Source organism: Sinocyclocheilus anshuiensis, unplaced genomic scaffold (assembly GCF_001515605.1).
Source record: "Sinocyclocheilus anshuiensis isolate Anshui unplaced genomic scaffold, SAMN03320099.WGS_v1.1 scaffold257, whole genome shotgun sequence".
In the NCBI taxonomy this organism is placed as follows: Eukaryota; Metazoa; Chordata; class Actinopteri; order Cypriniformes; family Cyprinidae; genus Sinocyclocheilus; species Sinocyclocheilus anshuiensis.
In genome coordinates, this window is record NW_015539889.1 from 2,214,006 (window position 1) to 2,228,569 (window position 14,564).

At 36.6% G+C, this 14,564-nt stretch overlaps 3 protein-coding genes across 5 annotated transcripts in view; all 3 read right to left on the reverse strand.

The window, feature by feature from the left end:
• LOC107685675 (transcription factor E3-like) overlaps window positions 1–1,826 on the reverse strand; it is a 7,538-nt gene extending 5,712 nt beyond the window's left edge. Inside the window, exons 1-2 of one of the 2 annotated variants that reach the window (XM_016482359.1) lie at window positions 1,642–1,826; window positions 449–684 (exon numbers count right to left, since the gene is read on the reverse strand). In XM_016482359.1, the coding sequence (XP_016337845.1) occupies window positions 449–640 (192 nt within the window). In that variant the 5' untranslated portion in view covers window positions 641–684; window positions 1,642–1,826. Of the gene's footprint in view, window positions 1–448; window positions 880–1,641 lie in introns of those variants that run through there. The other variant, XM_016482360.1, reaches the window with a different exon arrangement.
• A 754-nt stretch (window positions 1,827–2,580) lies between these two features.
• LOC107685674 (guanine nucleotide-binding protein-like 3-like protein) lies at window positions 2,581–8,673 on the reverse strand. 2 transcript variants are annotated; one of them, XM_016482357.1, is made up of 17 exons: window positions 8,615–8,673; window positions 8,474–8,514; window positions 7,983–8,090; window positions 6,712–6,828; window positions 6,014–6,097; window positions 5,764–5,899; window positions 5,570–5,672; window positions 5,300–5,445; window positions 5,067–5,154; window positions 4,800–4,977; window positions 4,567–4,707; window positions 4,281–4,390; window positions 3,766–3,902; window positions 3,499–3,659; window positions 3,170–3,344; window positions 2,745–2,835; window positions 2,581–2,710 (listed from the first exon to the last, which is right to left on the reverse strand). In XM_016482357.1, the coding sequence occupies exons 1-16, from the start codon at window positions 8,625–8,627 to the stop codon at window positions 2,768–2,770; spliced, it is 1,806 nt and encodes a 601-aa protein (XP_016337843.1). In that variant the 5' UTR covers window positions 8,628–8,673; the 3' UTR covers window positions 2,581–2,710; window positions 2,745–2,767. The 2 variants fall into 2 exon arrangements, with proteins under 2 accessions (XP_016337843.1, XP_016337844.1); XM_016482358.1 differs by lacking the exon at window positions 4,281–4,390 and having other exon boundaries at window positions 2,658–2,835; window positions 3,766–3,903; window positions 4,566–4,707.
• A 3,393-nt stretch (window positions 8,674–12,066) lies between these two features.
• LOC107685681 (red-sensitive opsin) lies at window positions 12,067–14,453 on the reverse strand. The gene is made up of 6 exons (XM_016482367.1): window positions 14,233–14,453; window positions 13,597–13,893; window positions 13,331–13,499; window positions 13,000–13,165; window positions 12,678–12,917; window positions 12,067–12,590 (listed from the first exon to the last, which is right to left on the reverse strand). The coding sequence occupies exons 1-6, from the start codon at window positions 14,333–14,335 to the stop codon at window positions 12,492–12,494; spliced, it is 1,074 nt and encodes a 357-aa protein (XP_016337853.1). The 5' UTR covers window positions 14,336–14,453; the 3' UTR covers window positions 12,067–12,491.
• Between the last annotated feature and the right edge of the window lie 111 nt (window positions 14,454–14,564).

The following is a 14,564-nucleotide window of genomic DNA, read 5'->3' on the forward strand; positions in this document are numbered from 1 at the left end:
GTTTTTTTTTTTTTTTTTTTTTTTGGTTTTTTTTTTTTTTTTTTTTTTTTTTTTTTTTTTTTTTTTTTTTTTTGGTTGTTATTTTAGTACTTCAGTTTAAAATTATTTTATTTCCCTTGAAACATTTCAAATTTTATAATCTAATTTTAGTTTAGGTTAAGTTTCCAATATTTCAATATCCAATATTTACATTTTATTTCAGCTTTATTTCAGTTAATGGAAATTATTGTTAATAGTTTTAGTTTACAATAACAAAACTGGTATTTAAATATTTATTTTTAAATAACTTCCAATAAGTTTATTTTACAATGTTTATTTTCATTTTTGTTTTACAATCTTTTGGGTCTTTTTTGAAACTTTCAGCTGATTGTATCATGGCTACTAGACATGTAGAGAGAGTGTCAAGCAAAGAAACTTTTTAAAGGCTTGTAAGAAGGTCCAAACCCACCTTCAGAACCTCCACCGGTACTTGAGCTGGAGAAGGCCGGGCAGCCATTGGCGGCACCGTGACGGAGATGGCGGGAGTGGATTCTAAAGGGCGGAGCTGAGCGACAGAAGCCTGCTGCTGCGCCTCCCTCCTCTCCTGCTCCTGTGCCTGCTCCCGCATCAGCTGTTGCCGTAGCAACACTCGGGATGACATGGCTACGCTGGTTCCACAGGTCAAGTATGAGAAGAAGTATCAAGCTGCAGTGGTGAAAGCATCAAGAAAGTTGTCAATAGTACTAGAGGCAGCATAAAAGGAAATTATGGAAATGGTCACTTCTCCCTTTGTACAATGAAGGGTTAAGAAACAGGGACATTTAATTGAGCAGAGTCATCACACTCAGATAGTTGCATTCAAAGAGAAATTTAATACTGTACCAAAGCTCGATCAGCAAACCGATTCAGTTCTCAAACTATATATGAATATAAATTATATCAAAATACTTGTATATATAATTAACACACAAATCACAAGTAGCATACTTAAATTGCAACTGTGCATTTTCAAAAGCTATAAAACTACCCAACAAGCGCGATATATTAAAAAATACAATAAAACGTGTACGACCAAAATCCACTTTAAATTTAATTTCTGAATACGCATCATGTCACATGACTGAAATAGAGCTCTATCATGGGGAAGTACAGAATTTACCAGATGACAGCTAAAAAAAATTCCCTTTAAATACCAACAAATCACCTGGAACACTAATTTGAATGTATTTCTGGAGCTATAAACAAACAAAAACACTTCAATTACGATTGTGCAGTAAGATATGCTACTGTAACGTTAGCTGAGGTATTGTGTAATAGTTCGCAACACTGTCGGGATTAACCGAACTATTTAAAGTTGGGCAAATTCGTTAACTTAAACCAAATTAACTTGTGTATTCGTTATTTACAACATTAAGCAAATGTAACTGCATGTGACCATCTCTATGGCGCACTTGACAAACCCGGAATAAGTTGTTTTTGACAGCATCCAGCTGTTAACGCTAAGCTAACAAGCTAGCTAGTTAACATGTCAACCAACGTCAAACTGACACGTTGCCTGTATTTAACTTAATTTTCTTTCACGCAGAATTATTCTGAGATTAACATGGCTCACACATAAGTGTCAACTCAACAAGAGGTCGAAATTAAGTTGTTTTGAGTTACCTGGTTGGTGTTAGCAGAAGTTAAGCGAGTTTGCTAGAAGAATCGCCATTACTCGCATGAGGATTTCCTTGTTTTGGATGTGACAGACTGAGCCCATCTCTCCTCATCACACTCATTCCCTTCCTCTTTCACATGTAAAGTTTTCTGTCATTGTTAGCTAAAACTATTAAAAAGTTAGGTAATTGAAATACAGCTGAAATAAAGTAAAAATATTATATGAAAATTAATCTTTAAAATTAGATATGAACTGTTGCATTTATAACGGACAAAAATACTAAAACTAAAATTACATAAAGACAAATTAAAAAGCACATCAAAATTACTAAAACTTACAACGAAAATGAAAATATTAAAATAAAAGCTATTTATAAATACTATAATAGGAGAGAGAGAGACAGACACCGAGAGAGAGAGAGAGAGAGAGAGAGAGAGAGAGAGAGAGACAGACAGAGAGATTAAAAGTAACACTGGCATGGTATCTACATGTTTTCAAAGCTTACAAACAAAAAATGTTTACAGCACCAGTCAAAAGGTTGGACACACCTACTTAATTATTATTCTTAAACATGAAAAATTGTAATAAAGTAAAAATTCCGAAATGACTAAATGAAAGTATGGGGAAAATATTGTGGCAAAAAAAAAGAAAAAAAAGTCAAATCAAAACTATTTTATGTGACTAAATTACAGGCTACTCTTCCTTGATAATCTGGTTTAACTAGTTCCTATGAAAGTAAATAAATGTTTGTTTGTTTTTTCTTAAAATTCATAAATAACAGATTTCAATTTAAATGTTTTTACATTGGTGACGACGATGGCAAACTGTCAACAAAACATTTCAAACCATCATAGTTGAATAGCTCAAGTCATAAGTTTTAAACAGATTTTTAAAAAACTGGTTGACAGATGGTATGAGTTTCTCTGGTTACAAGGAGCTGTACAGTAAAAGAAAACCTGCAGGTGATTTATGAGTAGAAAGGAGGTCAATAAATAACCACAGAAATCTAGTGGTGTCATTCTTTTCAGTCAGAGAAAAGATTCTTTATTTGCATATTTTATAGATAATTTAAATATACATGTGAAAAGTTGAATGAACTACCCTGAGCATCTTGGTTTAATGCTCGCCGCATCAGCTGTCAGACAAGGAGAAATTCAAAGCTGATGTAAGAGAATCTGAAAGTTTGGTGCCCAGTTTATCTATGAAAGAAGAAAGGAGAAGATATGTTGGAATACATAGTTTTTTAAGCAGTGTATTTGGCTTGTACTATATGTAAAAAACAAACTGTATCCAAAATAAATGTTTAATGGCAAGCATGTTGAAGATTACCTGATAGGCTGTCAATTCATTAAATGATAAGCTGTTTTGCCACAAAACAGTTTTTATTTTGGCAGTTTATTCAGTGTAGGGAAGTCTTTCCTCCATTTGCATCCATAAAAAAAAAAAAAACAGCCTCAGGTCTTCTTTTTTTGCTAACCTTGGAGGCTTGCTTTAAAGTGGCTTTGGAGACAGGAAAAACAATGTTGGTCTTACCAGCTCTTTTTTGCTGCTTCTTTCTCTTTTTGTTGGCAGCCAGGAGAGCCTGACCTTGCAGGAGTGGGTCAACATCCAGGATTTCTTTTAGGTCCACTGGCTTTGGGCCTACAGCTTCAATTGCAGTACTGCTTTTTGTCTTGGGAACCTTTAGCTCAACGGTCATTGGTCCGAACTTAATGGACGAAATATAATTGAAAATCAAAAATTAGATTTGAGTCTTAAAACGCACTATAACAAATTACCACCAAACTAACCTATGCACACTGAACGACTAATTGTAGGTGGGTGTAAAATTATCTTGAATTAAGAACTGAAATGCATAATACCTCTGGGTCCTCATCTGCATCCATTGATTCAACCGTGTCTTGAAGTTCAAGGTCCTCTGATGGGTCGTCCATTTGCTGTTCTGCTAGCTCTTCTACTTGACCTTGTGTCAATCCTGACGTAGCCATACAGAACCCCATCTGTGCATCAGATGCACCACATTCTAAATGGTACAAAAATAAAATGGCATAAGTGTGTGGAGGTAATGCGTGGTTACAAAACTTTTGGAAATGTCATGGAATTTTCACTGATAGTATAGACAGGGTTACCAGCCAGCGCCTCCAGATTGCCCTTCTCCAGTTCATCCCAGTCAAAAGCTTTGCCCATCTCAGCAACAATCTCAGCACTGACATGCGTGGGCAGTGTGTGCGTCTCAGGAGGATGTGTAAAGTAGCTAATACGACCCCTTTGAGACACCGAGAAAGATTTCAGAATGAACTTTACAGTAGTCGTCTGTTTTTGACCAACCAGCAACAGCTAAAGTAGCATTTAAATTACATTGAATAAAAGTCTAAAACTGAATCTTTTTCTGCCTTAAAAACACTAGGAAATGCAATTATATGCTTTTTAATTTTATGTCTTTATGAACTTTTTGAAGCTTGAAAATTGTGGACTTGTAATAAACAGACAAAATGATGGGAGAATATTAAAATCTTCAACTGAGTTCCAAAGATGGACAAAATACAAAATAGGTTTGGAACGACTTGAGGGTGAGTAAATGACAATTTTCACTTAATTTCAAATTTTCTTTTGTGCATTCAGTTGAACATTTAGTCTTTCTAACCTTTTATGCCATTCTTTCTTCTGTGAAACACATAAGAAGATATTTTGAAAAACATCTGTGTTTATCCATGAAATCCATAAAGTCATGGGGTCCAAAGTTGTTTTGCACATCTTTGTATGTGAAAAAACAGGTGAAACATTCTTCAAAATATCATTATTTTTTGTTTTGCATTAGAAACTAAGTCATGGGGGTTTGGAATTTCAAAGGAATTTCATTTTTGTGTAAAGTATCACCCTTAAAGATCAACAGGTAACTGATGTTAAGGTCAACGGGACTATAACCTCACCGTCCAATCCATAAGAACACTCTTGGCAGCTTTGTCAGAGTCAGGCAGTCCTCCTTTCCTCAGCTTGCCTTGACGACGGGCAAGTAAGGCAAGGAACTCATGTGCTGTCTGGAAGTCTGGAATTTCATAATGATCCATAATCTACACAAGAAAGATTACAAACAACTTATCTCAATTGTGTGTAATACTATGACTACCCATTCAATTAAAGCTCCTGAAATATGAGTTGCTACCTGTGCTTTATTGCAGCGCCTCAATATGGCTTCAACAGGTGGAATTGGGTCCATCAGCTGTTCAATCTTGACACAGTTCCGAAGGATCATGGCAGCATCACTGGTCGAGGTTGCCATGACAATACCAGGACAATCTAAAAGTTTGATGTACTTATCTAGATGGACTTCCTGTAAACACCTGAAAAACAGATTGATTTTAGTGAAAGAGAGCAGAAGGTTTTAATTAGAAAAAAAAAGACTTTAAATTTATGGAAAATATCAACATACTTAGTAACTCCAGGTGTAGCTCCAACATTACATGCACGAGAACGCTTCAAGCTGTTAATTAAACTGCTTTTCCCCACATTTGGAAAACCTGAAACATTTAAGCGGGGTAATGTGATTCCAAAAAGACGGGTGTCTGTTGCTAATTTGCTCATTATGGAATTAGCTACATGTAACAAAATAATAATAATAATAATAATGTAGCAGTCATATCTCAACTGTTGTGTGAAACCTACCAACCACTCCTACACTTATGGCAGTTTTTATATCTTGGTTACGGCAGTAGTTTCCCAATAGTTTCATTAAACAATCCGCACCGACACATGCACTGCTTTCAAGCAGCTCTTGAGTAGCCTGGGTCACAGGCACACGACTCCGTTTCTGTAATCGTCACACAGAAAAATATTACTGTAACTTTGTGATTTTTTCATTAACAGTCCACAGTAAAAAAAAAATCAAAATAAGGTACACTGATTTGTTGAAATAATGAAACACTACTGCAACTCAAATGTTTGTTCTGCTGCTGAGTGGACGATTTGAAAGTCACAGTAGGAAACTCATTGCGAAGATACTTAATCCATTTTTCCACAATTTCTTTGGACACCAAATCTGTAGTGATCAATGTAGACATTTTTATTTTATGCATTTCTGTCTGCTGCACCTTGAAGTTATAAATGCTAAAAACCAAGTACTGTCTTACCAATTTTATTGAGAACAAGGACAATTTTCTTGTTGGTTCCACTTTGGACAACAGCCTGTTCAACCTGTGGACAGCGGCAGCCTAAGGGGTCTCTTGCATCCAGAACCTCTAAAATAACATCTGCTGCTTCTATTACCTGATATAAAAAGAATCAAAAAAGTAAACCGTCATTAAGAATTGGCCATTAGATGTGCATGTTCAATGTGAAGTATAAAGGGTTATCAAAACAGGTCAGTACAGGAAACAGTACCTTTTTAAATTCTCTGCCGTATGCTTTTCTTGAGTTCTCAGTCTCAAACTTGACATGCTTTTCCAGGTTTTGCATTTGAATTTCCTGCACCATTGCAAAAAAAAAATAAAAAAATAGAGGGTTATTAAGACAAAGGTGCAACTCTACAATAGGAAAATTTATAGGGGTGGATCATTTATATTCCGTCACGGTAGTTGCACAAAATCGTGACATGGATAAACTATAAAATGTAATTTGCAAACATTTCAGGCTGTTCTACTGTATATCCATTTACAAAGAAACACCACTTCTGAATTGGCCCGAACAACTATGCATTACAAAAAAAAGTGTGTGTATAACATACTGTACATATCAAGGATGTGATAAATTGATTAAAAAAAAATAACAGTAAAGATATGTATAATGTTACAAAAGTTTTCAAATAAATGCTGTTCTTTTTTTCTATTTGGTCTTTTTTCTTTAGTTTTCTATTCATCAAAGAATCCTGAAAAAATATAACCCGCTTTCCACAAAATGTTTTCAACATTCATAATAAGAAATTTCATAAACAAAAAAAAAATATATATATTATTGACCCCACATTTTTGAAATGTACTGTATTTTAAAAAACATTACATGTATTCTATTATATTTTGTTCTGTTCTATATTCTAGAAAAAACCTAATACTTTGTCATAGTAAAATGTCATAGACACCAACCCTCTGTTCAAAATCTCTCTGCCGTAATTGGATGTCTTTCTGAAAACTGTCCAGACTTCTCCGTTTCATCATTTCCTTCTCTCTTGACAACCTCTGCCTCTCCTGTTGCTCCTCCAACTAGAAAACAGTTGACAAAAATTGCACATCAGCATTTTTTATATAAAACTCTTCAATTAGTCACATAAATAAAGGTAAAATCATACAGTCGTGGTCAGAATTATTGGCACCCTTGGTAAATATGATCGAAGAAGGTTGTGAAAATAAATCTGCATTGTTAATCATTTTGATCTTTTATTTTTAAAAAATTCAGAAATATCTAACCTTTCATTGAACTAAAACAATTGAAAATGGGGGAAAATCTCATTATGAAATAAATGTTTTTCTCAAATACACGTTGGACAATTATTGGTACCCCTAGAAATTCTTATGAGTAAAATATCTGTGAAGTATATTCCCATTCATATTTACAATTTTGAGCACTCCATGGTGATTATGAACATGAAATTATCCAGCCATGGCATCCTGTTTCACAACAATATAAATCCATCACAATGAGAAAAACCAAAGAATATATTTCTGATGTGCAGCAAAAGATAATTGAGCTTCACAAATTGTGACTTTAAGAAAAGAGCTAGAGGAGTGAAAATTCCCATTTCCACCATCAGGGCAATAATTAAGAATTTCCAATCAACAGAACAACACAAAAATGGGTCACTGGGCACAAAACCAAGCATCTGCTATGGCAATTCCAGTTCCCTGACCTGAACCCTATAGAAAATGAGTGCGGTGAACTGAAGAGGAGAAGCACCATCATGGAGCTGGGAATCTGAAGGGTCTGGAGAGATTCTGGATGAAGGAATTGTCTCTGATCTCTTGTCAGGTGTTCTCTAACCTCATCAGGCATTATAGGATAACTCAGAGCTAACTGAGTTAACGCATAATAGCTCAGAGCTGTTATTATGCCAAATGGAGGTTTCAAAAAGCACTGAATAAAAGGGTGCCGTTAATTGTGTCCAATGTGTATTAGAGAAAAACATTTATGTCATAATGATATTTCCCCCCATTTTAAATTCTTATTCTCCAATGAAAGGTTAGATTTATGTGAATTTTTTTAATAAAAGATCAAAATGATTAACAATGCAGATTTATTTTCACAGCCTTATTTGATCATATTTACCAAGGGTGCCAATAATTCTGACCACGACTGTATGTATTTCAGATTTGGAAATATGCAGCATATTTAGAAATGGTTGTACAGATCCCTTCCCCACCCTCTGCTTTCGGAGTTCAGCTTGTCTCTGACTGTGTTCTTTGAAGCTGCGCACATTAGGTATGCCAGGATCCTTCTTTCCTCCATTAGACTGCTGCCCATCCTTGGACTTTAGAGAAGAGAAACAGATGACAGTCAACAGGCACTGCTTGTCAAACGGTGGGACACTCAATTTTTGTTTCTCAATATCTTAAATCCTCATAAATATGGCAAAGAATGGCAAATCTAGGCAAAGAGTGGAGCTTTGAAGCAGCTCAAATATAAGACTTGATTTGTTTACCTTTCTGTCATACAACATAACTTCCATTATAGTGTTGTTTCAGTTTTGATTATTTACAATGTGTCCAAATATTTGACTGGTAGTGTTTCTTGTTCTGATACATTTAGACATACAGTAAGTAAGCAGGTCATATTCACTTCAACTGAACTAAAAGAAACATTGCATTGCATAAACAGTAAGTTAGCATTTAGCATGTAGGCTAAACTACGCACCTTTTTACCGCAAAACCCCAGGCGTTTCGCTCGCTTTTGCTCTGTAACACGGTAAAAGTAATTAAATAAGAATGACCATTATGTTAGGAGATTTTTTTAATGCTCTGTATGTAAAAAAGACTCAGAGGTACATATACTCACTTGCTTTGGACATGGCTGCACGAGTGAATGCTTTAAAGTGTGAAGGCTGCACGCACCGAACTCCATTTATTTTATTTTTCAAAATAAAAGTCTAAGTGAAACAGCAGCGGCCGTCCTGTGGCTTGAAACCCATTGAAAAACTGTACAGTGGCACAACGCTGCCACATACAGTGGAGATCAAAATTTATAAATACTTGATTTTTTTCTGAAATATTGTTAATCTTCATTGCTCAAAATTTGAAGGAATGCTAGCTGTAGGTATACCACTGTTCTACTAACATGTTTGACAAAATATCCAAGGCATTTCAACAAAAACCTTTATTTTGTGGAAAACACAGTGATCAAAATTAGAGAACAGAAACCACTGTAGGTCGAAAGATGATTACAACTACAATTTTGGAGGGTTACAGCTGTCAGAATTCAGTAGGAATTGTAGAGGCCCCTGCTTTGAATGACTTCAGCACACCTGCAGCCACAGGACATCACTAGTTTCTCACACTGCGCTGGTGTGATCTTGGTCCACTCTTCTTCCACTCTCTTCCATAGTTAAAAGTATTTTCCAGAGATTTTCAGTTGGGTTTAGATCAGGACTCTGGGCCGACCATTTCATTATTTCAGTGTTTTTCAAGGAACTGCTTTACCCGTTTCGCAGTGTGACGGTGGCATTGTCTTGCATGAAAATTGCAGGCTGATTGGGAGATGCTTGCAGGGAAGGAACTGCATGTTGCTGAAGGAGGTTCAGATAAATATTTGCATTCAACTTGCTCTCATCACTAAAGTGAACTTTAGACCAGTTCTCCTCTCTCCACACAACATGCTCCTCAGCAAAGGTGAGCTTAGCCTTTTGATTCTTTCTGCTAATGAGAGGCTTGGTCACTGCAGAGTGCGCTTTCAGTCGGACTTCTCTTAAACGTGCTGAGACAGTTCCTTACCCTGTTCAGCTCTGAACTGGCGAGCAATTTCATCTGCAGTGTTGAACTGATTCCCCATTCAGAGTCTCCACATTATCCTGTCTTCTCGTGCATTTGTCTTACGTGGACGACCAGCCTTTTGGGGGATTTGAATGAATTAGTGTCGTCGTAAACCTGCAATATTCAAGAAATCACCGATTTGGAATGACCTGCTTCTCTTGCAGTGGCTGAAAGGGTCATCCCTTTGGCCTTTATCTGGACAACCTCCTGTCGCAGGGTTTAAATTAGAGGAATGCTGCCAGTTAAATGGGGTTTCTCATATATTTAAGGAAATTATAGATAAATAGGTATCTATAAGTGTTTTCTAATTTTGATCAGAGTTCTTTTTCAAATATCTAATTTAAGATTGTTATAAAGACTGTGTTCAGAATACAATTAATTTATTAAATATGCTTAAAAAACTGCCCTTCTACTCCTGTTAGGATAATTTCAAATAGGACTAAGCAGTGACCTTGAAATTTAGGAAATAGCAGGTTGTTCTCTAATTTTGATCTCCACTGTACTTACTAGTAAAACATGATAGTTAAAACCAGACTTTAACTTTAATAAATGTGTAATTTCTTACAATGTGGCATAATGTCCCTCCAAAACCCACTTAGAAATCCATTCAAGGTTAATGAGAAAACAATAATCATCCTGGCAGATTACACATAATATGATTCAAAGTCTAAAATACAGTCCTGAACACAGGTACATTAAAAAGTACCTGAATTTTTTGTTTTTGTTTTTGATTTGTTTGATTCTTTCTCAGTTAAAATTAGTATCAAAAACATTCCCATTAAAACAGGATTTCCCCGCCATAACTAGTAACTGACTCAACATTGTTGTTCTAGCTCAAACAAATACACATGCACATGAGCAGAATCCACAACAGTCACACAAGCCCCTCTACACTCACACGAATGCCCTCATGTACACAAATACACTCAACAGTGTTTTAACCTAATGAGTTCCGTCATATAAGCTTCCTATAAAAGTCGGGACTTTACTGGCCAGTCTAGGTGAAATCTTCTATCCGCTTGATGTGGAATAGAGCTTATGTGAGATTACAAGATGTTACCTGGCTTCATGTGCTCTTCATTTATCCTTTATAAAACCATTGGAAGATACTTTTTGAGAAATTCTTAGATTTCCATAAGTTCAGGAGATCCAAAGTGCAGTTATCTTTTAAGTTAAAAAGCGAGCTATTCATTCTTGAAGAGCATCATTAAAGTGTTTCATCTTTTATTTCTCTTCTTTTAGCTCATCTGCAAAACAACTTTACATGGATTCTGATCTGAGCTGTTCCCTGTACAGTGGGCTGAAATAATCACGATACTGAGATGAGGAAAAATAAACAAGCATTGACTGACTTCTACTAACAATTTGTGAATAGTTCAGACAACTAAAATATTGACTACAATGCATAATTTTGCTGCATGATTTTCTTCTTCATAAAACAATGAAACAATATTACTTTTTTTTTTGTTGCAAATGCATCTACAAAACAAAAAGCTCTGTGATGATGACAACAACAACAACAACAACATTATTCATTGGACCTGTTTTTGAACATTTATTACATCTTTTAGAATGCGTGCATATGAGAAATTTAATAAAATATTTGAATGACATTCAAACAAAATTTTATTGCAAATTCAACTTGAGTTCAATATTTCCCAGGACAGTAAACCGTTTTCATAACGTACAGAATTCCAGCTGTGACCTGAAGATCAAGTTGTAAAGTACCCCTTGTGTTATTGCTGCTGTACCCCTTGTTGTCTGGCACCATAGGCCATATTGGTCACTCTGACATTTTTTCAGAGTCATTTTCAATGAATGTGACCAAAAATAGTAAATATTGCAGTGGTTGTACCTGATACAGGGTTCTTCTCTCCCTGAGTTGGTGGCTGGCCCCTACTTTGCCTTTTATTTCTCCTTTTGCGGTTAAAATCACAACCAACAAACTGGCAGACTGGCAGGAAGTGCACCCAAATCTGCATGTTAAAGTGTGGGCCTTAACTGCCGTCCATGACCTTATATGAAAACACACATCCACACATACATTTGCACCCACGCACACAGGGGCACATGGATACTCAGAATCAAAAAGGTTAGACCTCAATTCGAGGTTAATCTTCCTTAGATAAGAAGTGCTTTTAGTGTCACATTCCAAATGAAATTGCTTAGCCCCCTTAGGCTTAAATAGAGGAAATGCAATTGACTTGCTCTTATTTGCAGTCTTCTAAGTGACCTTTAAGCTTTAAATCCTGTCTAGCACAACAAAACATATTGAATTGAAAGTTATTTTCCTTTAAGTGGACTTTGTATTAAACTGTATTAAAAGAAATTAATGCCAGGGGAATATATGAAAGACTCAAAAAAAACAAAATATTTATTTTGCTGCTTTTTTTATTTTCATCAAAAAAAAAAAAAATAGACAGGCATCTATCTATCAAACATTTTTTTGTCATTTTTGTTTTCTTGCAAGATGGCTACAAAATTAAACTTAAAGAGACATTATTACATTGCCACCAAACATCAGTCCAGCAGAATTATACATTAGAATGAGGCGATTACTTTTCACTGTTAGTTAATCCACACTGAGTGTCACTTTCCCACAAAGAGGTGCTATATATAGGCGCACAACCTTCTGAATAGCCAGTGGACAAATAATAGTGTGACAAATGCTTACCATAAAAACTGTAACATCATTCCTGTGGATCCTAAGTCACAGGGCCATTGAGAAAGTAATGTTAACACACACTGTCATGCAACAAGATATTCCCCATCACTCCAAGGGAAATATCTGGAAGCAGAATCGTCAAGATACGGTGAGGCTAAACAAGGAATATAAAAAGTCCCATTTTCATCTTTTTTTCCCCATGTCTGACTCAAGACGTTTGCTCTGAGATCTGGTGTGCAATTTATGCAGGAGCCACAGAGGACACTTCTGTCTTGGATGTGGACACCTCAGAGCCATCATCCACCTTCTTTCCAAAGAGCTGCATTATGCATACACGGAACTGCAAAGAAAGAGATATCAAGATTATTTAGCAAAGTTTTCTCAATGTGCCCAATGGTCTGAGCTCCGTTAAACAGCACTAGCTTACTTGTCGGTTCATGAAGACATAAATGATGGGGTTGTAGATGGTGGCACTCTTGGCAAAGTAGGCAGGCATGGCTGCTGCCAGTGGGTGGAAGGCATAGCCTGGGTTTGCAGCTGCAAAGCAGGCGAAGAACGTGTAAGGTCCCCAGCAAACACAGTAGGCCAGGATCATGACAACCACCATTCTGGACACTTCCTTCTCTGCTTTCTGTGTGGACTCAGAATCCTTCTGCTGCTGGGCGACCTGTTAAAAAGAAATGGCAGATGCTTAATGGCTTTTTACAAACTGGAATAAAATTTTGAAACCAGTCCAAGAGACAACTTACAGCACGAATGGCCAGCCACACAGCAATATAGCAGAGAATGATAATGGCCAAAGGGATGATACAGCAGGTGATCATCAGGACAATCATGTAGGACTGGACACCGGGGTCCTCGCTTCCACTGAAGACATCAGGGCCGCAGGAGGTCTTCAAACCGTGAGGCCAGTATCTGTGAGAAAATAATGGATTCGAAGATTCACATTTATTCTTGTGTGGAACTTATATGCTTGTATTATAAGCCAAAGAATTCAATCATTGTATGATGAATTACTAAGATATACATCTATGTAGCTGTCAAATGTCTTCATTTTGATCATTTAATAATGGACTTTACCTGCTCCAGCCAAAGATGGGAGGTGCACACCAGAAAATAGGCCAAACCCAGGAGAAGATGATACCAGCAGATGCCCATTTAGCATCAAACTTGACATTTCCAAATGGTTTGCAGACAACCACCCATCTTTCCCAAGAGATGACAGTCAAAGACCACAGACCAGCGATACCTATTGATTGTGTTATACATAATAAACTTTTTTCTAATGCATTTTTCTGTAGTTGTTATTTCATTGTGAATAATGATGTCTTTGGGCAGTAACTTACCACATACAGACACGGTGTATCCCTCAAAAATACACATGGGATGTCCGAGGATAAAGTAGCCAAAAAACTGGTTGATGACACTGATGGTGCTGGCCAAAAGAGTCTCTCCTAGATCAGCTAAAGCAAGGTTGACCAGGATCCAGTTAAGAGGGTGATGGAGCTTCTTAAATTTGGCTGTGGCCACCAACACCAGGCCATTGGTGAAGGTCGAGGCAACGACCACAAAGAACATCCATACTGTTGCTAAGTTGTACACCCATCGAGGGGCAATGTGGTAGTTGGGTCCCTCAAAGGGATCTGGAAATGAGAAATAAAGAGCAGTAATATCACCATCTTGAAAGAGTTCTTACTTGACAGCCATTGCAACCAACTATCATTTTTCTAAAGCTTCTTATTTATCAGTCTGAAATTGTTCTTTGTCCTGTATGATCCTTCTGGCAGGTCAAAAAAAAAAAACATGTGAAGTTTAAGACTATGACTACCAAAGTTTTCTGTCTTCTTTCTATGCTGTTCAGAAACAGCTTAAAGCCCAAAAAGACTTTCACGTGGCTTTATCATATTAACAGAATAGCTATGTTTTTCAAATTACTATTATGTTTTTTTTTTAAATACAGAAAAAAATTACTAAAGACTTACCCTTGGTGTTATTGCTGTTGGTATATACAAACATCGATTCCCTCGTTGTTTCATCTCCCCTTCGCCTGGCTGCGAATATTGCATCTCCCCACTGCTCTGCCATTTTTGGAGGTTGTTGTATAGCCCAAACCTGTAGTTATTTAGCTGTTGTAAAGGTCTGGGCCTTTGTGCTTCTACTATCTGCTGTCTCTGGCTGACTCGCACCGACAGACTTTGGGCTCCTGTCAAAGTTCTTTTATACGCGAAAAAAGAGGATGCCCTGGCTTACAGGGTGAAGAATTTTTTAGGTCAAAACAGGAGCAGAACAAAGACTCATTCATTAGGCTTATAGG